The sequence below is a fragment of the Pelodiscus sinensis genome, chromosome 17 (genome assembly GCF_052426305.1).
Source record: "Pelodiscus sinensis isolate ZL-2025 chromosome 17, ASM5242630v1, whole genome shotgun sequence".
In the NCBI taxonomy this organism is placed as follows: Eukaryota; Metazoa; Chordata; order Testudines; family Trionychidae; genus Pelodiscus; species Pelodiscus sinensis.
The window spans coordinates 34,777,807-34,805,765 of record NC_143068.1 but is presented as its reverse complement, the minus strand read 5'-3'; the positions used below and the strand labels follow the sequence as shown (position 1 = coordinate 34,805,765).

The 27,959-nt window shown below is 49.2% G+C and overlaps 1 protein-coding gene across 3 annotated transcripts in view; it reads right to left on the bottom strand.

Moving 5' to 3' along the window:
* Window positions 1–27,826, bottom strand: part of EFCAB8 (EF-hand calcium binding domain 8) — a 51,625-nt gene extending 23,799 nt beyond the window's left edge. The window contains exons 1-11 of one of the 3 annotated variants that reach the window (XM_089769768.1): window positions 26,201–27,826; window positions 22,577–24,758; window positions 18,117–18,174; window positions 15,453–15,627; window positions 13,861–13,979; window positions 13,546–13,649; window positions 10,269–10,449; window positions 8,535–8,640; window positions 7,621–7,705; window positions 5,501–5,622; window positions 1,264–1,337 (exon numbers count right to left, since the gene is read on the bottom strand). In XM_089769768.1, the coding sequence (XP_089625894.1) occupies window positions 1,264–1,337; window positions 5,501–5,622; window positions 7,621–7,705; window positions 8,535–8,640; window positions 10,269–10,449; window positions 13,546–13,649; window positions 13,861–13,979; window positions 15,453–15,627; window positions 18,117–18,174; window positions 22,577–22,653 (1,101 nt within the window). In that variant the 5' untranslated portion in view covers window positions 22,654–24,758; window positions 26,201–27,826. Of the gene's footprint in view, window positions 1–1,263; window positions 1,338–5,500; window positions 5,623–7,620; window positions 7,706–8,534; window positions 8,641–10,268; window positions 10,450–13,545; window positions 13,650–13,860; window positions 13,980–15,452; window positions 15,628–18,116; window positions 18,175–22,576; window positions 26,088–26,200 lie in introns of those variants that run through there. The other 2 variants (XM_089769769.1, XM_025180021.3) reach the window with 2 other exon arrangements.
* Window positions 27,827–27,959: the final 133 nt, after the last annotated feature.

Below are 27,959 nucleotides of genomic sequence, written 5' to 3'. Positions count from 1 at the left end.
GGTTCTGTCGCTCCTGGACACCCGTACAGTGTGGGGGGGAGGCAGAAAAACTTCAACAAAGGCCAGAGCGAAAGGGGAAGCAGAGGAACATCTCATGCGGAGATAGTGTGACGAGGAGCAGAGGCGCACTGGGGTGACACATGCTGACCACCCCAGAGGGAAGGGTGTGGGTGTGACTGGCTGAGTGAAGGTGGGAGTTAAGGGGAGATGGTTGGCCACATACATCAAGGAATGGGGGGGGGCATAACTCGGACATGGGGAGTGAGCGGGTTCAGCCCAAGGGATTCTTACAGACAAGGCTCTGATGGGATCCAGGAAGCAGAGGGGTTTTGCTATCAGCACTGGGAATAAATTGCTTAGGAGGGTTGTAGAATCTCCATTGCTGGAGGTATCGAAGAGCAGGTTGGGCAGACACCTGGCAGGGACAGTCTAGACGGTGCTGGGTCCTGCCGTGAGGGCCGGGGACTGGACTCAACCTCCCGAGGGCCCTTCCAGTTCTGATGCCCGAGGATTCTATGGGACCATTCATGGCCGGGGAGGGGGGGGGGGGGGGCATTGTGGGGCACAGAGCCAGCCTTCAGGAGGTGTAAATAGCGCAGCCACTCGCAGCACTTTGCAGCCCGTGCGCCTCTCCCCGCCGAAGGCAAGTCTGCTAAGTGAGCGGCAGCAGCCCCACAACCCAGCTCTCCGGTTCACTCCCGAGACCCGCACTACTGCACTAAACACTGGAGCTAGGCACTGGCTCTGGAGCCCTCCCCTTTCCCTGGGCTTCAGAGTTGGTGTGCCAGCATTTCCACAGCCATTGTTAATGCTGCGGGGCAAAGCTCACAGCCCTGGACTCAGACGTGCCACGGGGCAGCTGCTCAGCGCAGACACGCCCGAAAGGCTGGAGTTCCAGCAGGAGAAGCACTCCGAAGGAAGGCAGAAGGAATGAGGTCAGCGGGACGCCCTCTGCTCTATCAGTAGCAATACTCGTATTACGGCAGCATGCAGAAACCCCACCGTGTCAGGTGCTGACACAGAGGCAGAGGGGGCTTCTGCCCGGAAAAGCTTACAAATTCAGAAGGCGAACAACATCTGGAGCTGGTGGGAAATGGACAATTCTGATCACCATTGTACCTACTTGCTCTTGAGCTTTTTACTGTGTAATATAATAAACAATCAACTTTCCCCAACTATCTCCAGGAGAGGGGAGCAGTAGGACTCTCAAGGAGGGGGGGGTTGTCCCAAAATATGCCCGTAATTTTAGAGGGAGACACTCACAGGCACCCGGAAAGTTCTGTACAGACTGGCCTTCCCTTTCAGGAGAAGATGCACGGGAATTCTGGCTAAGGCCCCTGATGGAGATAGGACAAGAAAAACCAATGTTAAAGCTGGCCCAACACTCACCCCACTTCTCAGTTATTTGGATTGTGCTGAAGTGCCCCTAAGGCAGCATCACCCCGTCCGTGCCCTGGGATGCAGCGTGTAGCAGAGCTAGTCACAGGCACGTTCACTGATGCCTGGAAGGCTTAGATGGTATGGTCATAGCTCCGAAGCGTGGCACTGCAAGGGTTAAAGCGTTCGCTAGTTACGTTGGGAGCAATGTTCGCACGTGCATTCAGACAAGCCAGGGGCTAAAACAGGGCTGATGATCTGGGTCCAGGTCACATTTGATCCAGTCCCTCAAAGTTCAGAGAAATGAGCCCGGTGTGGCCCCACCCGTGGATCAGAGACAAAACCGAAACGTGACGCCTGTGGCAGGAACTGGCTCTGAGGCGGCTTGTCCACGTACATTCGGCTCCTGCCGCAACTTGAGACCAGCCTTTGGGCCATTCACTGCAGCCACACGTGTGTCCGGCGTGTCCTGCTGCTCCTTTCCCGAGGGCACAGGGCAGAGCAGGGCCAGCAGCCCCTCGGTTCCGTCCCCCTACGCAATCCAGGGCAAGTGGAAGCAGGGAAGGAAGCCGCACCATGGAACACATGAACAATGAATCTCAGAGACAGGCAGTCACGGCAAGGTAATGTTTCATCAGCTGTTTGTCCATTATGTAGCGCGCTCTTTGCGCCTCCCCATGCGAGACCTGAGACGAGCCTATGGCAGGGTTCCCTGCAAGGAGCGCACCAAGAATTTCATTCCTACCTACCCCCTCAGCCGAGCCGGGGGCAGGGCTGCGTGGTGGGTGACTGCCCACCCCAGGAGCAGCCAGGCAGCCATCACACAGTCTGAGTGGCAGCTGCCGGAGCTGGAGCCTGGGCCGCGGTACTAAAAATAGCACCGTGGCCGGTTCCAGCCTTGGCATGCACGGCAGCCACCCGCCGCATGGCCGAGCCCCTGAGAGCAGCTGGGGCTGCAGCTGCATGATGGCTGCTGGGGCCAGGACTGTGGTACTAAAAATAGCACCATGGCCCTGGCTCCAGGCCCAGCACACAGGGCAGCTGCCCGCCATACTGCTCCTCCCAGCAGGTGCCGGTATAAGGAAAGGAGGAGGTGAAGGAAAGGGCAGAGGGAGAACTAAAGGGCAGGTGGGGAGTGAGGAGAGGAGGGGGCTTGTGCTGAGGGGAGAGGAGGGGCTGAGGCAGGAGAAGAAAGGGGCAGGCACCACGGGGCAGGGTAGAGGAGAGAGACCAACGCCAGGGGTCCAAGAGGAGACAATGAAGGGAAAGGGCAGGAGGAGCAGAGGTTTGGGAAAATGGGAAGGTGTCAGTGGGGGGTGAGAGACGGGAAGGGACAGGGTGATGCTGGGAGAGGAGGAGGAGGGGCAATGGGGGCAAGAGGGAGGAAGAGAAGAGGGGAGGGGAGGGAGGAGGGGAGGGGAGAAGAGGGGAGGGGAGGCGTGGATGCCCGGAGAAGAGGGGTTGAAAGGTGGGGTGGACAGGAGGAAAGTGGGAGATAGAGCAAGTCATGTGTGAGGGCACAGAGGGGCATGCACCAGGGAGAAAGAGGGCAGGGGGGCCAGTGTTGGGAGGGCAGGGGCAGTGAGGGAATGGGGGGGGGCACCAGGAGGGTGCAGAGTAAGAGAAGGTGCAGGGGTCAGGGGGATTTTGGGGGTGAAGCAGAAGGGGCAGACATGGGATGGGGAAGGAAGGAGAGGGACAGGATGGGCACCAGAGGGAAGAGGAGAAAGGCAGGGCAGGTGTTAGGAGAGGGGATGGGGAGGGGGGCAAGAGGAGTGGTGGGCACAGGGGAAGGGAAGGGCCTTTGCAGGGGTCAGAGGATGAGGAGAGCAGTAGGTCTCAGGAGGGCTGAGGGGAGTGAGAAGGGCAGGAGTCAGACAGCAGAGGTGGGTGAGGGATGGAGGGCAACAGGGGAGCAGAGGGGGCGGGGAGAGGGTGGGGGACACGGCAGCAGAGGGAAAGGGGAGAGGTTTATAACATGGCTGCCGCAGTGGCGTACCCGAACCAGCGCATGTGACCTCAATAGGGGCGCACAAGACAAAACTCCCCCGGCTCGTGGATGGAGGGTCTTAGCGGGAGCCCTGGCCTGTGGGCGCGGCGTTTGCTGAAATACAGATCGCTGCTTGGCTCTGCCCAAAGCCGCCCCAGCTGCCGACGCCCCTCTCACCTCTGGAGAGCCTTTGGTGCCCCATCCTTCCCCACCCGAGAGGCAGGGTGCCGAGGCTCTTGGTGCGAGAAGAGGGTGCCCCAGGGACGCCGGCGGCGACACACCTGGCACCAGCCCCTCTGCGCCCAGGGGAGCAGCATGGGATGCCAAAGCAGGCCCTGTAACCGCTAGCAGTGCCGTGCTGTAGGGCGAGGTAACTCGGGGGGGTCCATTCTCGGTACTGGAGGCAGCGAGCGTAAGAGTTTTAGGTCATGAGGTCCCAATTCCACACTCCCTCAGCGCGCCCGAGGGGCTGATTAGGGCTTCCTGCGAGCGCTCTCCCAGGCCCCAGAAATGGGTGGAGCCAGGACTCGCCTTACTTCTGCAGTGGGATGGACTTGTCCAAAGAGTCCTACCCTGCCCGGATCGGAGGCCAGCCATCGGGAGCGGCCTAACAAAAGGAGCCTGCCCAGCCTGCAAAGCCCTTCCACACAAGGACTTTACACAGTGCACGCCGTGGGGAGAGGGGTTCCCCCGCAAAGGCACCTGGCGTGCCCACTGTTTATTGGAATCGCTGTCTCACGAGAGGAAGGACCACGCAGGCCAGGGAGGCCTGGCCTAGCATCCGAAATGGAGCCACCCACCCTTATAAGAGTTACCATGGAGACGCACGAAGCCTTGTGGGAAGGGCAGACTGGAAAGCCAGCCCGCGCTGCGCTCACCACGCTATGCAGTGGCTCTGGTCTGCTCCTGCTAGGCACAGCTCCTCAGGCCTGGCATTATGACAGGGGGCCAGGGTCGGAGGGCAGCCAGGCTAGCCATGAGCCGCATGGTGACCCTGTGTGCCAGGCTGCGGTGCCACTCAAATTCCACAGGTTCAGGGACTCTCTGCAAATTGCCTCTCCTCCATTCCCACCAGGACAGCCCTGGACGTGGGAGGAAATACTTAGAATGGGCCCCTCTGTGCCCCAGAACACTGAAGAGAATCCCAGTGCAGAAATCAAACAAGCAGGAAGAAACCAAACTTCCTCTGGGCACCACATTTCAAGGAAGATGTGGAGAAATTGGAAAGGGTACAGAGAAGAGCGACAAGAATGATTAAAGGTTTAGAGAACATGACCTATGAAGCCAGGCTTCATGAACTGGGCTTGTTTAGTTTGGAAAAAAGAAGATTAAGGGGGGACATGATAGCGGTTTTCAAATATCTAAAAGGGTGTCACAAGGAGGAAGGAGAAAATTTGTTCCTCTTGGTTTCTGAGGACAGGACAAGGAGTAATGGGCTTAAAGTGCAGCAGGGGAGGTTTAGATTGGACATTAGGAAAAAATTCCTAACTGTCAGGGTGGTCAAATATTGGAATAAATTGCCAAGGGAGGTGGTGGAATCTCCCTCTCTGGAGATATTTAAGAACAGGTTGGATAGACATCTGTCAGGGATGGTGTAGACGGAGCTTGGTCCTGCCTTGAGGGCGGCGGGCTGGACTCGATGACCTCTCGAGGCCCCTTCCAGTCCTATGATTCTAATGCAAAGCTTTGCCAGGCCAGTATCTAGCTACACGCGGTCAGTGCAATCTATACGCAGCTCTCCAGAGATTAGCAAACATGGTAACCTGGGACACAGAGGCAGAGGGACAGGGACGATTCTGGTTTTGCAAAATCTGCAACAGAAGATTTTTTTCCAAAACCAAAATGATGCAGCTCGAGTCCTGCCTGGGGGAACCAGAAGGAGTAAGCTGAGCCCTGGACTCCACCCCAAACTGGTGCAACTTTGGACAGTCCCTCGGGGTACCAGTTGCAGGAACATGAGGCGCCCGAAGCCAGGCAAAGCTCAGAAAGTCATGCCCGTCACGCAGCGGGGCCCGTAAAGCAGGTAACCCCCACTCTCCCTCAAGGAAGCGCAATTCGGACAAGCTGACCCATCTCGCTAGTGTACTGGAGACAGGATGGGCTTGACCCAGCATTGCTGACACACGTCCCTACCTGGCTTAGCAATATAGGGATAGACGTTGAAGAGCCCATTGGCTAGAACATCCAGCGAGGTGAAGACCAGAATGTTTCCTTTCATATCGCCGACACAAAACACTCCTTTGCACCCATCTGTCCTGGAGAAGAAAGGAAAAAACACAGAACTGACCCCAGGCATGTATTAAACGAGAACACTAATGGGGTACACAGAGACCCCCATTTTCAAAGAAGGCCAGCTTAATTGGCTAGTCAAGCTCCAGTTGGCCCAGACACCAGTGAGCGCCCACCTTACACAGCTAAGTGCCGATCTGAGCATGCATATACGAGACATGGAGAGCCTGAGAACTTAAACAACGAATGGTCCTGCAGCACCTTAGAGATGAACGAAACAACGTAGACAGGGTCATGAGCTTTCGTGGGCACAACCCATTTCTTCAGATGAATGGAGCAAGGGGCCCAGAGGTACAAATAAATAGCAGAAAAAGAGAGGAGATGGGGAGGGAAAGAGAAGGAAAAAAAAAAAAAAACTTGCCCGAGTGTCCATGCCAAATGAGAACTTGCCTTTGGGAAAGAAAAAAAAACAAAAACAAACAAACAAACAAACCCACACAGACACACACACCTAGATACCTTAGCCATGCACTGAGAACACCACAGAACAGGGCGTGTCGTTTCTCTGTAAGCAGTTTTTTCCTGACTGTCTGAAAACTTTTCCCCCTAGATAATTTCTGAAAGCTGAAAGATTGCTCCATGATACACAGTTGCAAATAAATAAATAAATACTGCTGTATCCATTGCAGCATACATTTGAATTAATAAAAGTGCCAATCCCAAACTTGGACCTCTTGACAAAGTTTCAAGGATACATGTCATAAAACAAACTCCAGGGATTACCCAATGATAACACTGCAAAAAGGCATCCTAAATATAGTGAGAAAATACAACTGATGTCCTCTAGGCCACACTTTTGATAGTCTCCAATGTTCATTAAAGTCCCATGAACACAGAGAAACTCAAGAATAATTCTCTGTCCAGAACAGTCAGTGTCCCTTTGGCATGCATGACCGCACAAGCAGCATCCTGGAGACAGTGACAAAGGACATGGAGTCCTCTGGGAAAGTCACTAAGTTCCTGGAGGGACGTCAAACCTCCTGGGAGAGCCACACAGAGCGCAGGCCCCTTGCAAAACACTTTGTTTTTAAAAAGGTTCACAAGCCGTTGAAAAGGGAGTGTGTGCAAAACAAAAGAATACACTTGAACATCCATATACTCCTCTCCCTGCATTATTTACTAGTGAAATACGGGGTGAACCTCTCCCGACCAGAACTCTCCATTGTCCAGAATGATTTGAGTTAACCAGGTACCCATTGTTCATGGGTGAGGCCGAGTTTCCCGTGGTCCCATAAAGTTTGTTTACAGCCACCAGTCCTGGCTCTCCGTGTTCTGTCCTGGTAAATTACCGCTACATGTCCTCTCACAGCTCAGTAAGCAGGCGAAGTGCTGGGAATTCTCTCGTTCGGCACCAGTCAGGTCCCGAGGGTGCAAGACTAGAGAGGGTCAAGCTGTAGACGAGGAGAGTCTCACTATGTGCATTAAGAGAATGAACAACGTGGCAGATCGGTGGCTTCTCCCAACTTGCCATGGTCACTACAATATGTACGGTGGCCCCTCAAAGCTTCACAGCAGCATTGGTCTAGAACTCGGATCTCTTCTTTCTAAAGAGCCTGGGTCATGCCCTAAGGCTATGTCTACAGTGCACTTTTTTTGCGGAAGAGGATATGCAAATGGAACACTCATTTGCATATCTTCCGATTCTTTTTAGGTAAGAGGTTTTGCCACTAAAAAGCCCCATGTAGACGTGGCCATTAGTTGGAAAAGCTCCCTTTTTCGCACAATCCCTTATTCCTCAAACATCGAGGGGCTTGAGCCGCAAAACCTCTTCTGCAAAAAGAATGGGATGATATGCAAATGAGCGTGGCATTTGCATTTCCTCTTCTGCAAAAAAACCGCAGCGTAGACAGCCAAAACGGGCTGTGATTCAGCGAGCAGTTCTCTCTCCTCCCAGCAGAGGGCCTGCGTGTACCTCCACATCCCCCAACTCGGCGCCACCCGGTTACTCATTGCTGGTCACCTACCAGTAATCCAAGGCCGTAGCGCAGCTGTCCAGCTCAGTGAAGGAGAAGAGCCGGTCACATTTGTTGCCACTGATATCAAAGAATTCTGTGTGACCGGAAAAAGAGAGAGAGAGAGATTCCAGGAGTCCCAAAATTAGCAAGAACAGCTTGATGAGAGTGGGGGGCCCATGCCCTTTTGAACCCATCATGTTCATTCATGTTCAGACATCCCGCCAGGCAAACAGGCCTGTCACCAAACATGGACAGGTGGGACCTCCCTGGTCTGGCCTCCTCTGGACCTGACTGGTTCTGAACCGGGGAATTTGCTGGACCAGGGAAGTCAGTGCTGGCCCCTCCACTGCTGCCAACCACAGGGCTCCACTGCGGGAGCGGGCACAGGGGAAATGGAGAGAAGGGGCAAGGTAGTTGTGGAGCCCCACAGCTGGGGGCCAGGAGCGCAGCCCCACAGGAAAGCACTAAGCACCCCCGTCCTGGCTCCGAGACGCAGGGCTCCACAGCTGCCCTGCCCGGCCCCCTGCCGAGCATCCCTGGTCCCTGCTCTTCCCCTCCCCTCCCAAGCCTCTGGGAGCTTGAGCGCACGGAGGGAGCTGTGAGTGCTCCAAAGGGGCTGTCTCTGCAGGCTGCTCTAGAAATGAGTAACTGAGTGGTACCGAACTGGGGGATATCTGCGTGCACTGCTAGCTCATTTGCGGATTCCAGACGCTCTGGGAAGGCCAGGGGAGGACTTGCTCAGTGCGGGGGCCCTGCCTCTCCCCCGGGCACACCGACAGGGATGTCGGGGACAGATGTCACCGGACAAGGGAAATCAGATTACAGAGACGCTACGACCCCCCCAACAAGGCAGGCCGACACGCTCACTCCAGTCAGCGGCAAGGCACGTACAGCCCAGAGCTTTGCAATCAGCTGTTATTTACCAATCATCTGGTCAGTGGATGCTATCGCCAAGAGGTTGATATTAGACAGACACAGCATGTCGATGACCCACATCTGATGACCGGGCCGGCGTCCAGACTGGTCAAGCTGCGTAGAAGAGGAGGCCTGCACTGAAAACTCACGTGACCCAAAGGGAGCTGAAAATCCCACAAAGCTCACATCAGAAAACACTGCCGTCCACCACTAGGTAAGGATGGAAGCGATCAGAATTTGCTCTCTGACCTAAGGGGAATTTCCCTCTAAGCCTGCAGCAGCTCTAGTATTTTCCACCCTGAATCGGATCCCCCGACTTTTAAACACGAAAGCTACGTCTAGACTGCAAGCCTCTTTCGAAAGAGACTTTTTTGAAAGAGACTTTTGTGATGGCGCATTGGGGAACCCTGTCCCCCCCCCCCCGTTGTGGCACGGACAGACTACCAGCCAGTAGAATAGAGGGAGTTTATTGCTCCTCCAGGATACAGCACAGCACAGATGTAATCCAGTTACAAGAACTGGGCTAGGATGCCTCAGCCCCCCTTGAGATGGGGAGACTGGGCCCCTAAATTCCAGCCCCTTTTCCTAGGCTGTCTCCTCCATGCTCCCAGACAGAAGCTAATTCTCTTCCAGACCTGAGGCCCAGACAGGGCCAGCTTTCTACCTTCCTTTGTTTCTCTCCCTCAGGGGTAGCTGGTCAGACAGGTTTGGAGCCCCCTTCGCATAATGACTCATTTCCTGCCCTGCTAGGCCGTGCTACAGGCAGCAGCCAGTGGAAGTCACCCACAGCCCAGCATAACCACCAGCAAGGTACCCCCCCCAACGTCACAACTTTCGAAAAAGCCTCTTTCAAAAAAGAGCATCTAGACTACAACCAGTACTTTCGAAAAACCAAGCCGCTCTTTCAAAAGAGCACCCAGGCAGTCTGGATGCTCTTTCGAAAAAGCACAGTTTGCATTACGTAGAAAGAGCACTTTTGAAAAAAGGCGTTATTCCTCGCAAAACGAGGTTTCCCGTGGTTGAAAAAAACTGCTGCGTACTTTCGAAAGAATGCGGCAGCAGTCTAGATGCAGGGGAAGTTTTTTCAAAAAAAGGCCACTTTCGAAAAAACCCTGTAGTCTAGACACACCAGAAGACTTCTACTGTTGAAATGGTAGAAAGATGCAGCAATTCAAGGGTCTAACTGGTCCTGCCCTGTGGTTCTCAGCCCTGACTCACTATCTCATGTGCAGTTTATAAAAAGAGAAAACTCAGCATACAGACCGAAACTTGTGCTGAGACCAGGTGCTTCTGTTTAAGGAGGTTCTCCGGGGAAATTAGGGCAGGATATTCGGTTCATTTTCCCCTTCGACTCCCTCAACAGCAGGGTTTTGGGGAGTGCGGGCAAGCCGCACGAACGGGCTTTGACATCCCCTCAGCGCTACGTTAGCAGCCTCCAGCACAGCACTGACAAAGGTGACCTGTCAGACTTGGGAATGCTCCCTCCGATGGGCAAAACCAGACTGTGGGTGTCCGCTGCAGCAGGAAAGCCCGTCGCACAGACGGAGCGCAGGTTAGGGTATGTCTACACTGTGAATCCGAGCTCTGAGGGAACCCTGGCTCAGAGCCCCCTGGGAGGCCACATCAGCCTCGTTTCTAGGGGGAAACAGAGGGCCACATGCGCTGGGAACGGTCGGACCCTGCATTACGTGGAGGAGGGGGAACCCAGCTCTCTGGCCCGGCCCAGTTCACCCGCCAGGTACCTGGACGGTGCGGAGCAGCTTGAACGAGTCACTCCAGTAGAGCAAGATGCCATCCCTGCTGACTGTCAGGAATCGCCCCGAGAGATTCCAACCACTGCTCTTATCGGCCCTTTCGCTCCCGTCTATCGCCCGGCCATGACTTGGGAAAAACTGCACCTTGATGATTTCCTGCCCTTGGACCCTGAAGAACGGAGCAGAAGGGTAACAGAGGCCGTAAGGGGGCAGGAATGACCCCAAGGACCTTAGCCAGCCTGGCAAGGAGCTCAGCGGATTGCAGAAATGAGCAGCCCGGGCCCTGCACTCTGGAGGCAAGTTAAGCAGCTCTCAGCCTCACCCCGGGAGAGAAGGCAGCAGGCAGAGAGGTGGGAATGGGGAGATCCTCACTCTACAAGACCAGGTGACTGATGCTCCAGCCTGCCCCACCGTGGGACTGGCGCACACAGACTCCACTGGGCTGGGCCCCCCCAGGCTCTGGCATGAGGGCAATGTGGGGAGGGGCTCTCCTTAGTCGGGGGCCATCTCAGTCAGAGGCGGGAGGGGGGCTTTTCACTTGTGTGCAGCCCCTGATTTTGAAAGTCAGCAGCCCTCCAACCCCAAATAAAGGTTCCCCACCCTGCACTGCGGCATATACAGAGAAGAAAATGCCTGAGATGAACTGGCGTGTGTGGAAATACACTGAAATCCAGGCACCTCGTGCGGGACTTGTATCCCCCCCCCCCCCCCCCCCCCCCCCCAGCCACAAATTGTGAGTCTTTGCTACTAGACAAAGTCTGTGTGTGCAGCTTTAAAAGCCCTGGATGAAACCAGGCAGACTGTCTCTTCTGACCTTCCAACCTAGGACTGCAATAGTTACAGGGACCTCAGTTCTGTGAGGCCACTTATTCCCTCACAGGTAAGCGAACGGGCTCCCCAACATCTCCTGGCTCTGGAGTGTGCTCCCCCCGCTGGTTCCTCAATCACAGGACTTGTTAACCGGCCGTTCATGCAAAGTTCACCTGCTCCCAGGCTCTGTGCAGCGTGGCAAGGCTCCGGCCGTGCCCTGTGGGTCCTGCGTTTCTGGGCAGTTACTGTTTGCCTCAGAGGCTCGCTGGGACCCTCCACCCTGCCTCTGACCTTTTCTAGAGTCCAGGGTCACAACTTACTAAGCCATTTTCATCAATGACATCAAAGCACCAGAGGGAAAACCCTCCGTAATCCTGGCCTTCCTTTCCAGAAGCAGACTTTTCAGTGTGTGGGGAGAGTTGGGGGAAACCCGGGCCCACCCGCTACTCTGGATTCCGGCCCAGGGACCTTAAGTAGCAGCAACTGCTGGGTTTTTCCTCTAGCCCCAAGACAGCAGCCTTTTCCCCGGGCCACTTCCCCAAACGCTCCCCTGGTATCTTCTCCCAGGTGCCTGAGTGAATCTTTCCTGCTGCAGCACAAACACTTTCCTTTTTGCAGTCCTCAGCTCTCCAGCAACGTACTTCCTCTCCTCAGTCCTTCACTCTTCTCCTCCCCTCCCCCCTACCTTGTACCTGAGGGGAAATCTTTTAAAATAGCCCAGCAGGCCTTAATTGGCTGCCAGTGCTTGATTAGGCTGCTGCTTCAGGCAAGCTCTTAACTAACTAAGGTGTGTTGTGAGCAAGACACAAGGAGTCATTCTTCCGCTCTACTCTGCGCTGGTTAGGCCTCAGTTGGAGTCTTGTGTCCAGTTCTGGGCACCGCATTTCAAAAAAAATGTGGAGAAATTGGAGAGGGTCCAGAGAAGAGCAACGAGAATGATTAAAGGTCTAGAGAACATGACCTATGAGGGAAGACTGAAGGAATTGGGTTTGTTTAGTTTAGAAAAAGAGAAGATTGAGGGGGACATGACAGCAGTTTTCAGCTATCTAAAAGGGTGTCATAAGGAGGAGGGAGAAAACCTGTGCATCTTGGCCTCTGGGGATAGAACAAGAAGCAATGGGCTTAAACTGCAGCAAGGGAGTTTTAGGTTGGACATTAGGAAAAAATTTCCTAACTGTCAGGGTGGTCAAACACTGGAATAAGTTGCCTAGGGAGGTTGTAGAATCCCCATCTCTGGAAATATTTAAGAGCAGGTTAGATAAATGTCTAGCAGGGATGGTCTAGACAGTATTTGGTCCTGCCATGAGGGCAGGCGAATGGACTCTATGACCTCTCGAGGTCCCTTCCAGTCCTAGTATTCTATGATTCTATAACCTCAACAGAAGTCCTGAGGCACCTTCTAGACTAACAGATTTATTGGAGCATAAGTTTTCATCAGATGCATGTAGTGGAAATTCCAAAGGCAGGTATAAATATACAGACATAAGAAGAGTACCAATCAAGAGTAAGGCTAGAGATAACGAGGTCAATTCAGTCAGGGAGGACGAGGCCCACTTCTAGCAGCTGACGTGGAGGTGTGAACACCAATTTCCACCTCCCTATCAGCAGCTATATTTATACCTGCCTCTGGAATTAACACTACATGCATCTGATGAAGTGGGTCTTTGCCCACAAAAGCTTATGCTCCAATAAATCTGTTAGTCTAGAAGGTGCCCCAGGACTTCTCGTTGTCCTTTGCAGATTCAGACTAACACGGCTACCCCTCTGATAACTAACCTCAGGTGCCTGCCGACCTTGATTAAACTGCCAGAGATGGTGGCTACGTATTTAGGAAACAGAGAACAAGCTCCTAGTGGGGCTGCCCTCCACCGAACTATTGTAGCAGCTCTCCTGGGTCTGTCACAGCAGGTAGGGGGAAGAGGGATGCATGGGGTGGAGGGGCTAATGGAGTTGGGGCAGATTTGAGCTCAAACAAAATGAAGCCTGATGAAAGCACGTTAGCCATATTTCACCACATTCACTCTGTTATTCATCATAGCACCAACCCCCAGAGGTATCACACTTGCAGGTCTGAGAGGCACTTTCAAACGATCTCCAGAGAAGAGAGTTTCTCATGCTCTGGTTTGTTGCCATAACAGCAATAATCTACCGCGTCCCTAGTTATACTCAATCTCCTATGGAGACTGATTCAGCCCTGAACGGATTCCATCTCAAACAGCCATTTCACCTCCACACTTATTTTTAATCGCAGTTGCTCCTTAAATGATTACAGGCTAGTTCATTCAGCCTCTGCCATGTGGGAAGATGTGCGTGTTTGCTCCTTGCTGTTGAATACCTTCATTCACAAAGACGTTTTTCATGGCTAGGATTACCCAAGACCACACTAACCCAGGAAGCGAAACCCAAGGGGGTGTAATGTGGATCACTCCGCAGAGAGCGATGGCGAAGAGCTTACACTGGAATGGTTTTCATGGGTATCTGGAACAGCAGAGGCGATTGGCTTCTTAGCATGTCATCCTTCCCTCTGTACTCTCGCAGTACATAGTTCAGGTACTCTTCCTGCGAGAGAGCGCAGTGGCGTCAGCACGGCATGAAAAGAAGAGCAGAATTCATTTCTCACATTCTTGGGGGCTGGGGGATACAGCGAGAATGACTGAGGCCCCACTGCCTTCTCCCAACGGTACACAAAACTAAATTAAAAAAATAAATCAGGAAATGTGTGCAACTGCTACACAATCACCGCTATCTTTGATTAGCGCGCAGGATTTACCCAGCTCACGGAGCCATCACAATCCGTGTCAATTTTCATAAATATGATATCAATATCTTCTTCGGTAATATAGTCAATTATTTTCTTCATTGCCTTGCGGAATTCCTTAGCATCCAGCCCTGAGAGAACAAGCACAGTACACTCAGCCTTCAACTTTTCCAGATAATTACATCTATAAAAAAAAAACTGAAGAGAGCACATCAAAATGGTAATTCAGTATCAAAAGCTATCTTTTCCTCCCTCCAAAAAACATGGGAGCAGATGTCTCAATAACTTGTGCGTACAAAAATAGAATTGGGCATTTAATTTGCTCATGCAATTTATTGCAACTATTTAAGGTGCTGCTAGACAACTTGCTGTTTAAGTTTTTACTGCAACTATGTAAGTCACAGATGCCATTGTATGCCAAATGTTTAAGTTAACAGTTTACGTGTGCAATTTCCCAATCTGCATGCACATCTGTGGTAGTTGTACACATTGCCAGGAACCTAATAGGGGCAGAAAGTCTGGTGCTAAGTCTACAAACTGAATCTGGAACAGAGGCCCCCTAAGACTCTCCTAGAATGTCTAAATCCAACTCAACTCAGATCAGTGCTCTTGCCCCTAGACAGTATTAGCCCAAGTTTTATTACCTACAGGTCTTGGCTCAGTGCCTAAAGAAGAGAGCAAAGCCAGCATACAGATTTTCATGGAGAGCAGGCAAAATAAAATAGGAGGAAAATAAGGGGAAATGCTTTTGTTTTTCATCTAACTTACATTTCAGTTGAAGTTTTCCAGACTACTCTATTGTCACTTGAACCCTATTGTGTCTGCTGTTAAATAATCCCACGAAACCCACATTTATCATTGCAGAAAAGCCAGCCTCCTGGGAGTGGCAAGACATGTAGATCTCAGACATGCTATGGACAATGTCTAAGTCAGCCAGTATTTAAACTTAGGTTGCTCTTCGGAATACTCAGAGAACTACAGCCAGGATTATGCAGGGAAGTTCAAACTGGCATCTCTTAAAGTCAAGCTACAGATCATCTCTTCCCAAACAATGAACAAAGAACTCAGCTGTGAGGAAAAAAAAGCCCCTACCCAGGGGAAGGTTCATATCTAGACACATCTAGAGAAATACAGAATTAGGAACAGGAAAGCTGGGTTTTACCATTGACTCTGACCTGTTGCGATACCTCGGATTAGTTACACATCTTGTGCCATCTGTAAAATAACCTCACAGTGCCACAGTGACAGCGTGAGAGACTTAACTCATGTTCATAAAGAAAGCCAAGAGCTTCAGCTGGAAGATGTTATGGGCACACTAGTGTCACTGTTGCAATGTGGTTTTACCGCTCCATTTAAACCAAACTTAATCTAAAGAGTGGTAAATTTGTTCTCTTAGCTTGCTGAATATTAAGCCTGACTTCTGTACCATAGAACTATGGGCCAGAAGCCCACATCTAACAACTGCAGAAGAGGAAATCGGTCTGCTTCACTATATAGAAACCCAAAGCTATCGTCAAACATGGGCGAGTCAGTCTCTCAACTCGCCAAGAGGAGTAAATGACTATCTAGAAAGTGAAGTGGTTTGGGAAATGTGGCCTCATCACCTCCACTCTTGTCTAAATCCGCTTCCCGGAACAATCGCTCCAGTTTCTGCAAATGCTCATAGTTGATCTGATCCTCTACTTGTTGTGCACGGGAGGTGTCCGTGTGTTCTGAGAACCTCAGTACTGGCCTGGAAGAGAAGACACTCGAGCCAGCTCTGTTCAGAAGTCCAGTGATCTGGAAAAACAAGAGAGTTGGGAATCAAGATTAGCACATGCAGAGCTTTTATGACACCTGAGAGAGGCTTCTTTAATTGTATCTTACTTAGAGCAAGAGCAGGAGGACAACAGAGATCTTATGAACAGTAACTGGATGAGAGCATATCCGGAGAAACAAGAGAAATGGCCCCCTGCTCCAAGAACCTTAGAAACTGATGGTCCAGTCCTGTAAACTCTTCTTCATGGAATGAGTCCTTACTGTTGATCGTAGCCTATCAGGGTTGTTCCCCACTCTGGCACTCTGAGTGCAGAAGGTGGGGGCCCTCAAGAAACCTTAAAAAAAAACCACACCCCCACACCTCGCCTCCATAGGCTTCTGCTTAAAAGCTCTCCAAGGTCACAGATTCCCTGGCCTTGGGAAATAGCTGCTACCACTGAGTGAAACAAAAGAAAAAAACCTTTCTTCTTGAACCCAGGAAGAAATCACTTGGACCCCCAAGCTCTTTTCATAGACTCATACAACACTAGAACTGGACGGGACCTCGAGAGGTCCCAGAAGAGAGCTTGGAAAAAAGAGAAACCAAACTGCAGTCTTTTGGTAGTTGACCTCTCAGTCTTAGGCAAACTCCTCCTGTTACCTTCTAGGATACAAGAATCAAATCTTCGCCTTCAAAAATGTGATTTTATTAACAAAATAAAAAGATCTACTCAAAGCATACTGGCTTGCTAGGTGTTACAGAGCAACTAAGAACGAACAACAGATCAATAACACAAAAATCATAGCTCTTAGGGCTGTAGCTTAATGGTGAGCAGGGGAGGGAAGGCATGGATTCACACAGAGAAGTGTAACCAAACAGCCACAAGAAAGAAAAATACCCCCGTCGTGACTAAATACACCTTTTCCCTTATTTACTCATGATTGCTTCGTGGTTCGGTCCATTACCATGCCCCTGTAGTCCTTGGAGGCATGGTAGTCCTGCCTGGGTTTAAATCATTCCGTCTCTCAACTCCTGGCTTAACTCACTCACAAAGAAAGCAGACAAGGTATCTATGTACAAATCAAATTTCAGCACTGTATCCCATTGGTTCTTCTGGCTCCCTGCCAATACCCCTGCTAGCTACCTGAATTTAACCCTCTAGTCACTGGCCAGCACTCCTATCCATCACATAGCCCCACAGACCTTAATGGGGGTAAAGCCGTGACAGGGCAGAGACCACACAAGGTCTTATGCCCCACAACTCTCACGTCAGCCCCATTCCATTGCTACAATACAATTAATTTTAAATCACTTAAATCTAGGATCCTACTTACAGCAACCACTTAACTCCCTTACATGGAGGGCTTTCCTGGCTGGGATACAGCTGGCAAAGCTAGCTCTCTGCCATCATCTGCAGGAGATCCTAGCATAAGGGGGCGTGTCACAGACAATCCCAGGAACAAGCAGGCATGACTGAAGATGGCTAAGCTCTGTCTGTTCCCAGCTGCTGCACTGGCCCATCTGCCAATTAGCACAACACTTGTGTTTCAATCCGTGCTATGAGAGCTGGATTGGCCCCTTGCTGGTCCAGGATAGGAAAGGCAGAAAATGAGCATGTCCTAGGAAGACATGTGACCATATCACCTGGTACTGGGATTCCATTTTGACCCAGGTATTTTTTCATGAAGGGGGTGGGGGTGTAGAACAATTTCTGCACCCGCTCAGCATCTGCATAGAATTCAGCCCAAAGCAGCCATGAACAAGGCACATTGTCGTTTCAAAGTAAGAGCACAGTCGTAAGTTCAGCCTTAAAACAAAATATTTCCCTTCCCCATCTGATGTCATCAGGTAAATGTACAAACATTAAAACTAGCTTTTTAAAAAAATTGATCCTGGCCAGCAGTTTTTATTGGCATTTAAATCCAAGGAAAAAATATAACTGGATGCATATATGAAAGGTGACAAAATACTGAACTTGAAAGAAGCAGGGATATCATTCAACCTTCCAAAATACTGGTGTGTACGGTTAAGAAAATAATACACACATCAATCCTGCTTCATTTGCCTTTTAGGAACAATTGATAACAGCCATTTTTTATATCACACTGGCTATGTCTAAACTGCAGGCTTCTTTTGGAAGTAGTTTTCCGGAAGAGATCTTCGGAAAAAACTTCCTCTGAAAGAGAGAGTCCACGCTGCCAAAGCAGACTGAATGGAAGCTCTCTCACATGGAAGCTGTGATTACTATGGGAGGAATGGCCACCAGGGCACCTGTGCTTTTTCCACTTTTCAAAAGAACTCCCTCCCCATCCACACATGTCTTTTTCCAAAAGATCTCTTTTGGAAAAAGGCTTCCTCCTCATAGAAAGAGGTTTACCAATGTTGGAAAAACCTCTGTTCTTTCGATTTTCTTTCAAAAGAACACAATTGCTGTGTGGACGTAAAACCAGCCATTTTTCCGGAAAAAAAACCAAAACCTCTGTAGCGTAGGCATACCCAGTGTCCATCAGTACCATTACTGCTCATTTACCTTTTGCCCCATTTGATCCTGTTTAAGGCTTCCTTTATCTTCAGGTTCATTGTCCACCCTGAAATGTTAAACAGATAAAATGTGGCTGTATTTGCTTTGGGTGTAGATATTAAGGCTGTAAGCCTTTCAACCCTTAAACGGCTACTCATGTTGTGACGGTTTCCCCCACCCCCATGCTTTATGAAGTTTTGCTTACGAATATAAATATGCATAACTCGAAGATGCTTTAAACAAAATACCTCATATAACCTATCCATTTTAACATTTCGATCGGCTGGATCTGTATCTCCTGTTTTGGTGCATGCACAATACGATATTGTTTATTGTTTTAAACGTGCTAATGAGAGCCATTACTGGTGCCCCCAGCCTTAACGAGGTGAGGCCTGACAGACAAAAGCCCTTCCTAAGCGTGGCAAAGGGCGTTCTTTGTAGAAGCTATTTTATGTTTAGCTAGAAGCCATCTTGTATATCAGAAACCATTTCAGCTTTTCTCTCAAGCACATAAACCAAAGTAAACTTTGTCACCCCATGAGAAGAGGCCTACAGGATGGGCTATTGGTATGTGTTAATTGGGCTGGTTGGGACAAGAGATGTACTCCCTCATACCTGTCCGCCATCTTGTTAATAAGGCTTTGTTTTTCCAAATTTAATTGAGGATTTCTGTAATTGAATGCCCTGACGTCAGACTGTTTGGCTAAGGGTATAAAGATACTAGGATTAATTGTATTAGCAGCCTTACTGGGCCCGGCTCTGCTGTAACCATGTTTGGCTCATGCTGTGCTTTATTAATTAATAAAGCTGTTTGTTAGCTGCCTAAACACAGAGGAGCGTGTTTTTGCTTCGACAATTTGGAGGTTCCACCGAGATTCCTAACGCGCCACTTGCCCATATGGACGGACCGGCACTCCACTTCCAAACCTCTCAGAGCGCTCAATAGAAGGTAAGGAGATACCTGTTATAAAAATCTCCTGGTGAGGGCTTACGATTTGGAGTGACGGCCAGCCATCGGGGTAAGAGGAGCTACGGAATTCAATTTTGTGGAGCGGCTAACATTTGTTTGTCTGTGTCTGTCTTTGTCTATTAGGCCTGTCTTATGTGTCACAGTTCCAAAAGGGCACACCGGTGTCTCTAGTGAGGCAGCCATGCGCTGGACCCTCTGTGTTCGGACGCTAAAAGCTGGTGTGGTGCCATTACTCTCTCTCGGCACACGGAACTGTAGGGAAGCTTTGTCGTCTCACTCTGTTATTTGTGGGCGTAGTACTGACCTCTGAGGCTAACCCCAGGCCATAGTACCCCATTCCGCCAGGCTGTCTCCAGGCGCCAGGACGTGGTGTTCTGCCGGGCTGGGACGGGTGCCGGAAATCCCTGCGAGCCAGGTGGACCTTGAGTCCAGTGCCTCGCAACAAAAAGGGGGGGGACCAGAGCGAGCAGGCGGATTCTGATTCGGTGACTTGCAGAAGGTGTAAGCAGGTGGACTTTTAGTTCGGTGCCTTACAGAATTAAGCATGCGCAGAAAATGGGGGTAGGTCAGTCTACAGGAATTCCAGTGCCTTTATAATAAAAGCCTTCTGGTATAAAATCCTAATAAAGTCTGATATTAAGTGCCGGGTGTCTTAGGGCAGCGTCACTTAATAAAAACCCATGGAAACTAAACAATAAATACAAATGCATCTAAATGTAAAAAACTGTAAAAAAAAAAAAATGTAAAAAAGCAGCATGTTTTTGCTTCGACAGCATCGTGGACCCAATGCTGCATTTCACTTGCAGGGGGAATAGGTACAGCTTAGTGGCGATGGCTTTTGCCATTAAGTACCCAGAGGCAGCTGCTCTGTCCAATACAGAGGCAGGGCTGGAGTGCACAAACTCTAAGTTGGGCCTCCCTGGGCTCAGATGTGCAAGAGGAATGGAGGGACAGTCTTTCTCCACCTCAAACTCCAGTCAACTGAAGTAGTGAGTTGCACCTGCAAAAGCTCATGACCCCAGCTACGTCCTTTGTTCGGCTCTAAGGTGCTGCAGGGCTGTGTGTTACATTTTTCCAGCTACAGACCAACACGGCTCCCCCTCCGAAACTCTCATCCTCGGTCAGAGGCCACATCAGCAAGTAGGTTTTCCTGCCCATACTGTAATTGCAAGATTGCAGCACACAAAATCTACTAGGCTAGCCCCCCCAGGCTCTGGCATGCAAGGGGAATGCCTTTCCTCTCCTCCTGTGGGGGTCACGGCCGTGAGGGTTTTGTGTGTGTAGCCCTCTGATTTTTAGGGGGGGGGACGACGACACAGTGGCTCCTGACCGAAAACAGGTTCCCCACCCGATTTAAGTGGTGGGAAGCTATCAGCCCTTTGTCTTCAGCTGACCTAGAAAACCCTGAAAGGATGCAATGGGCTGAAGAGCCAGGCTAGGGTAAAAGTCTCTGAGCTGACGATTATAACTGAAATAAGAACAACTCTTTAGGCTAAGAATCTACTTGAAGTCTTTGGGTGCGTCTAGACTGGCATGATTTTGCCGCCTGTCTACACTGGCTGCGAGTATTTGTGCAAGAACACTGACTTTGTAATGTACAAAATCAGTGGTTCTTGTGCAAATACTGACGCTCCCGCTCAGGGATAAGCCCTCTTGTGTGAGTATTCTTGCGCAAGAGGGCCAGTGTAAACAGCAATGTTAATTTCTTGCGCAAGAAAGCCCGATGGCTAAAATGGCCATCGGAGCTTTCTTGCGCAAGAGAGCGTCTACACTGGCACGGATGCTTTTGCGCAAAAGCAAATCTTTTATGCAAAGGCACATGCCAGTCTAGACGCTCTCATGCGCAAATACTTAATGGAAAAGTTTTTCTGTTAAAAGTATTTGCGCAAAATCATGCCAGTCTAGATGCAGCCTTTTAGTGACAAGGAAGCCGAGCTAGTTGCAATTCATTTTAACTTAGTAACTTACTTTGATCTGTCTGTTCTCACTTGCAACCACTTAATCCTACTGTTTGTACTGAATAAAAATACTTGTGTTTATTATCAGGCCCCCTGTAAATAATTGCTATCTGGAACAGGCCGTGTGCATCGTTCTTTCATTGAGGGCAAACGTCCTCATGAGTTTTCCTTGTGTAAAACTTACACACAGAAAGATGGATGTGTTTGGGGGCTTGATCCCTTTTGGAGGTTAGTTTGTGTGCTGTGCCCCAGGCCTGCATTCTCCCATAGCTGAAGTGGTTCATTGGGTGTGTTTGTCTGCAGGAGGTGGTAATCCCAACTGTGCCTTGTCTGGGGGAAGACCAGAAGATCTGGTCAAGCAGGACAAGGTTGTGGGGAGCCCCAGAAAACAAGAAAGCAGATGTCAGTGGCGTGATCAGCACACCAGGGAACAATCCCAAGGGGTCTTTTGTGACTGACCCCATCAGCCAGGTGTTAAGGTGCAGTAACATAACCTGAGGTGGCACATGACAATCTCTATGCTGATTTTAGGTATGGCAGTAGGAGTCATTCTTACTGCAGAGCTATGTTATCCTGGACTCACACCTTAGGACTGTAGCTACAGAAGGCTTTGATCATGAGAAGATGCTAAGCACCTTGGCCTTGAACCGAAGTCATTTAAGGCCTAATTTTCAGACAGATGCAGCTCTTAGAGCCCAGATAAGTCAACAAGAGCAGCATGGGCAGATCTTTAAACATTTTACAAGCTTGAATTAACTTTCACAATTTCCCAAAAAGGTAGATACATTTTTATTCCCATTTTATAGATGGAAAAACTAGGGCAGGATGGCAGTGGCCTAACATTAACTCACTACACATCCTAGCAGGAGGCCAGATGGAGAAAGAGGAGGGGTTACTAGGATGGAGGGTGGTTCAGACAAAGCCCTAAATCAGGGGGTGTCCAAACTTTTTTCAAAGAGGGCCAGATTTTATGAAGTGAACATGCGTGAGGGCCGACCATTTTGCCTGACATTCTTTGAACCATTAACATTAAACGCAAATTAACTATTTTATGCAAAGTTTATTGCAAACGGCATACTTTTCATTTCGTCACATGGACGACAAATCTAAACAGGTGTTAAATCACTCTGCCTTTCATATCTGAAGGCCAGATGAAAAAAATCCAGGAAGCTGAAATATATGTCAGGAACATTGTAAAGTACATTACATATTATTGGTAATAAAGGTTGTCTGTCAACTTTTAAGTTCAAAAAATATGAACAGGAACATAACACCAAGTATACATGTTGTGTCCAAATATATTTATAACTGTTTTAGACCAACTGACATTAACTGAGATTTTACAATGTATTCATCTCAATACATATGGATTTGCTGGGGGCCATAAAAGATAGATATTGCCAAATTACCTGTGGGGCCGTATTAAACCGGAACACGGGCCGCAATTGGCCCGCGGGCCGGACTTTGGACATGCCTGCCCTAAATCAACTAGATATTGTGAGAAGCAAAGTTCTGTAGGTCTCCTGTCTTCCATTACTCACCAGGCCACAGAGGGATGAACACTGACCCTGGGAGTCTCCGAGACCAAAAATCTGCCCAGCTTCTCAGAAGTAGACATGTTCTCCCGGTTCCTGCTGCATGTCCACTGGGGACTTCCAGCCCCAGGCCATCTGCAAACTCCACTATGATGTCACCTTTGGATTTGTGACATCATCCACAGAACTGAAGACAGACTGCTTTCCCCAGCCACCCATGGAAGGGTTCTCTTCCTTAGAAAGATTGGGTGGAAGTCTCCCTGCCAAAAAGCTCCAGATCAGCCCATTTCTCTCTTCCCTCTCTCAGCAGCTGAGGAGGAGAGAGTCCATAACTGCTCCATAAAGAACGCGGCCACATATGCTACAGATGACTTGAGGCAGGGGCTCTAAAGGCTCTGCAGAACACAAGAGGAACATAGAGGCCATTACCAGGGATTTATGGCTTCCTTTTCCCACTTGTTTCGAGCTCTGTTAGGAGAGCAATCTCTGCATTGGATCCACAATCAGAACGCCCATTGGTCTGTCATTAAATCCACCCCTTTCCTCCCAGTGATGAGGCGACAGAGAAAGCCAAGTTGCAATGAGGTTTGTATGTAGATTTTTGGAAGGATCACACTTCAGTCATCCCCTCCATTTCAGTCGAGGTTATATTGAGACCTATGTCAAGGTCATCCCACATTATTTAAAGTGTGCTGGACGAGCCTTTTCTTGTGCAGATTGAAACTCCCAAATCTGGGAGACTCTGGTCTGGCAACATCCGTAGTCCAGTAGAACCACAGATGTTGCTGAACCAAGCCCGGTGGAAGCAGGGCCAGGGTGATTGGACGGCCGCCGGCAGGAAACACCTCCCTCCCCCCCGGTTGAAGCAGGGCTGGCAGAGGTGGGTGGCCCCAGCCAGGGAAACTACAAAATCCCCTGTGGCAGCAGGGTGGGGTGGCTGGGTGGCCCTGGCTGGGGAACCTCCAGCAGCAGCAGGACCGGCAGCAGCTGGGTAGCCCCAGCCAGGAACTCCAGGGAACACCCTGTGGCAGCAGGGCTGGCAGAGTGGGGAGCCATGCTGGGCCAGCTGTCGTGGTGCAGGGAGCCCCAAGGAGAGGAGCCCTGGAGCGGGGCAGCCAGCAGGGAAGCACTGGCCTCCCCCAGTCCAACAAACTCCCTGGTCCAGAATAGCTCAGGTCCCAAGGGTGCTGGACCAGGGAGGTCCAACCTATATTTCCCCATCAGAACAGCAGTAGATGCAGACAGATCCTGAAGAGTAAGAGGCAATCAGTTTATGAAATTATTTTGCAAAAGGACACCGCTCGTCCAGGGCCTTGCTGAAATTTCTTACAAAAAAAAAAAAAAAAAAACAACCTCACACAGTTCCTGTTTTCTACATTTCCTGACAGGTCAGCCACATTTTTAAAAGGCTGCTGTTTGAAAGCGAGCCAAGCTTACTAAGCTGAGAAAAAAATCCCTTTAAAGAGGACAAGGCTGTCTGACAAACGCAAGTGTCTTCCAGATCTCTTAATTATGGCCTGCAGAGAAAGAATGGGGTTGTACCAATATTTTGCTTCTATACGATGTAGAAATAAGGTGACTGCTTCAGCCCTAAACCAAAAGTTCCTCCCCTTCCCCCTCTCCCCCATCTTAATGTCAGGAAGGTTAAAGTTAGCTGTGTAGCGGTATTGGTTGAAGCATTTCTTGGACAATGCAGTGTTGTGCACTGGAAGTGCTTAGTATTTAGATAAAGATTCAATATCCTGATCTTTTTATCAAATGATTTTGTTCTTCCAACTATTCATTCAGCTATGTGAATGAAATAGGGGGGCTCCAAAGTGAGTTTTAAACATCCTGTTCCCTTGTCTAATATGAAACCTAGAGACTTTGTCCAGGTTCTCTCCAGCAGTCAAATACGTACTGTTCAACATACTCATGAAGAAGCTGGGAAAGGAGGTAAACAGTAAGTTGGAAAAGTTCAGATAAAACAAGACTACTATCCTGAGCAGCTACTGACTGCAAGTCAGCAGATGAAATTCAGTACTGATAAATGCAAAGACTGCACACAGAAAATAACCCCAACACCATCTACAAAATGATAGCCTCTAAAATGAGTACTTACCACTCTCTGAAAACATCTGATCAATGTACAGCAGCAATCAAAAAAGCAAATATAGAAGAATGGTTGAAAAGGTCTGGTTTTCCCCACCTCAAAAAGGATATAAGAACATAAACATAAGAAGAGCCAGACTGGGTCAGACCAAAGGTTCATCTAGCCCCGTACTCTGTCTGCTGACAGTGGCCAATACCAAATGCCCCAGAGGGCGTGATCACAACAGGTAATCCTCATGTGATCTCCCCCCCCCCCCAACCCCCCCACCCCCGGCTCCCACTTGCAGAGAAACAGAGGCTAGGGACACCCATTCCTACCCATCCTGGCTAATAGTCATTGATGGACCTAACCTCCATGAATCTAGCTAGCTCTTTTTTGAGCCCTGTTAAAGTTCTAGCCTTCACCGCATTCTTTCGCATATTAGAATGGCCATATATTAGAATGAGAAAGATTCAGAGAAGGGTGAGAAGTAATTAAGGGCATAAAACAGAATCCTTACTGGAAGCATTGTGCTTAGGGGAAAAAAGTGATTGGGGCTGGGGGAAGGGAGAGAAAACATTCATAACTTCATAGAACACAAGAATGAGGGGGGTCACCCAATTAAATTAATAAGCTGCAGATTTAACACAAACATATTTCACACACAAAAAAACTGTGGAACTCATTGCCAGTGGATGCTGTCAAGGCAAAAAAAATATAACAAGGTTCAAACAACTAGATATGATCATAGCGGGTTCCATCAATGGCTATTGGCCAACATGGTCAGGGATAGAACACCATGCTCCGGATATCCTGAAACTCCCAACTGCCAGAAACTGGGACTGAGTGACCTGGATGGACCACTCTGTTGAATATCTATGTTCTATTCATTCCCTGTGAAGTATCTGGCACCAGCTTCTATCAAAAATGTCCTGTCCACTGCCCATGCTGGGCCAAACTACTCTTATGAATGAACCCTGAAAGCTGATTGGCTTGTAAAAGTGTTTGTATCCTAAACTTGTCAAAGCTGTTCCCCACTGTGGCATGACAAAAACAGAAGTGGGAGCCTGCAAGAACACCCCAAAACCTTGTGTACAGGATTTGGTACAAAAACTTCCCCCCAAAATCCTAATACACGACTTTGGGGAATCTGCTGTCACCACCCAAGAAATTCCATGAAAAATCAGGGAAGAGATCACTTGGGAAGTTTCTTCCCTAAGGTGAAGCTTTCCCCTTACCCCAGCCTCCATTTTGCTTGGAGTTGGGAAAAACAGAGGGGACCCAGAGACAGACATTTCAAGACACAAAAGTAAACCAGTACCAATTAAATTAGAAAAAAGAAAACAAACTTTTATCATCAAAACAAAACTACAGTTGCAAGCACAGTAAAGGGGCTAGATGGAAAGAGCCACCAATTGATTTAGATACTCAGGGAGGACCCCCCCCCCCCCGAGCGAACAGCTTTCGTTACAAGGGTGGTTTTTTTCCTCTTTAACTCAGACGTTCATTCCAAATTTCCAAACAAGGAAAACAATAAATCTAAACTTTGCCCTACTTACACATTGCGAGAAGTCTATTCTTGAAGAGAGACAGGCCTCCCATCTCCTTCAGTCTTGGAAGAAATCACTCTGCTTTTCAGACAAAGGAGGGAAGACTCCTTTGTCCCAGTTTGAAACTCCTACCTGCATTGTTATTGGCTTACCACCCAATACCTGGCTAGGTACAGGAGACATAGTTAACCCCTTAATCTCCAGGTGCTGGTCAGCTCTCTTCGTTATGACACTGTTTGTATCCTAAACTCTCACACACTAGGAGAACTGCACAGTTGAGAGACCAAGGGGCTAATTGATCCTAATTGAACAGTAGCATCGCCAGAAGACCCCTAACATCAAGCCTTCCCCTCTCAGGGTAAGATCATCAAGGTTCCCCAGTAAGAATAAGGAAATGAAGCCCATAAGAAAGCTAGAATGCCAGGGGCAAAGTGCACACTAGACCCATCCAAAACCAGCACAGAGACTTTTCATAGGAGTACACCACTGTAGTAAAAGAAGCAGAGAACCTTCTATTTGCTCATCACAGCTGGCAGAAGCTACCCCACCCAATACAAGTGGCTGCAGAATCCAGTCATGGGCCCCTCCAAGCACCAATGGAACAGGGAACCATTTCTGTAAAATTAGGATGGAAGTTAACAAGCAAGAAGTGCTGCCAGACTACCTGTCTCCCAAAAATTCTTCCAGCATAACACAGGGAGAGCAAGACATAGTCACTACCCTTATCCTGAGAAGAGTCCAATCATCTGGGAAGGGAGAAAAGCAGAAGAATGCACACAGGCCATAAGGGATCCTCTACCACCACATGATTTTTCTGGACAAGAGCTCAGGCATAAAGTCCATTCAAATGCTCATACACCAAAACCTAACGATAGTCTGCAAAAGGAAAAATTACGTTCTCTTTCACAGACTGAGCTCAAAGAATTAATTGTTTTAATCCATTACACCATCCAACTTGTAAGAAAAAGCGAAGATGGAAAAAATCTCATCCATGATTTTACACCTGGAAATTCTAAGCTTAAAGCATCACACCAGTTTATTTAGGTCTGACTTTTAAGACTACAGTTTGCTCTTAGCTACAAGCAAACTGCTGCCATCTTTTGTGACCATGTAATGAAGCTGATCTGGAAAGTCAAGTCATTTCCAAAAACAAAGTTTACCTTTCAATGATTAGATGAGTTGCGGTCATCCTCGGCTCCGTATCACAGCACCATAATCCACATGGTAGGCATCAGTCTAAGAGCCCCATTCTGCCTGAGTAGATGTACTGCAGACCATGCGTGGGCAGTATTAGAAAATGTCAGTAGTCACACATTACGCCTTCACTGCTGTAGCAGTTCAACAAGAGTGTAAGTTCCCCCCATAACAGGCCAAATTCTTTTAATTGCACAAGTGTAGAGGAGTTGTTTACACTAATGATGGGAAGAGCTGCATAATTGTCATTACTAATCTCAAATTCACACAGTATCGCCTAATGCCTTATCGCTTTAAATTGGGTTCTTAAGGCTTATAGTTGCTGTCAGAACACACTGGAAACAATTCTCAGCTAATCCTCGGAGATGGAGCACCATTTTAGTAAGCACAGTAGAGGTTGGAGAGAGCTATGATCAGAAATAGTTTCTAACTCCCAGAAGTGTTCAAATCACCAGGCTAAGAGGATCCCCAAGTACTAGGTCAACTTCAGACAAATTCTATAAGTGTGAGAGTGCTAACATCAAAAGAAAAACAAGGCATCATTTATCAATGCAACAGTGGTCACATTAAACAT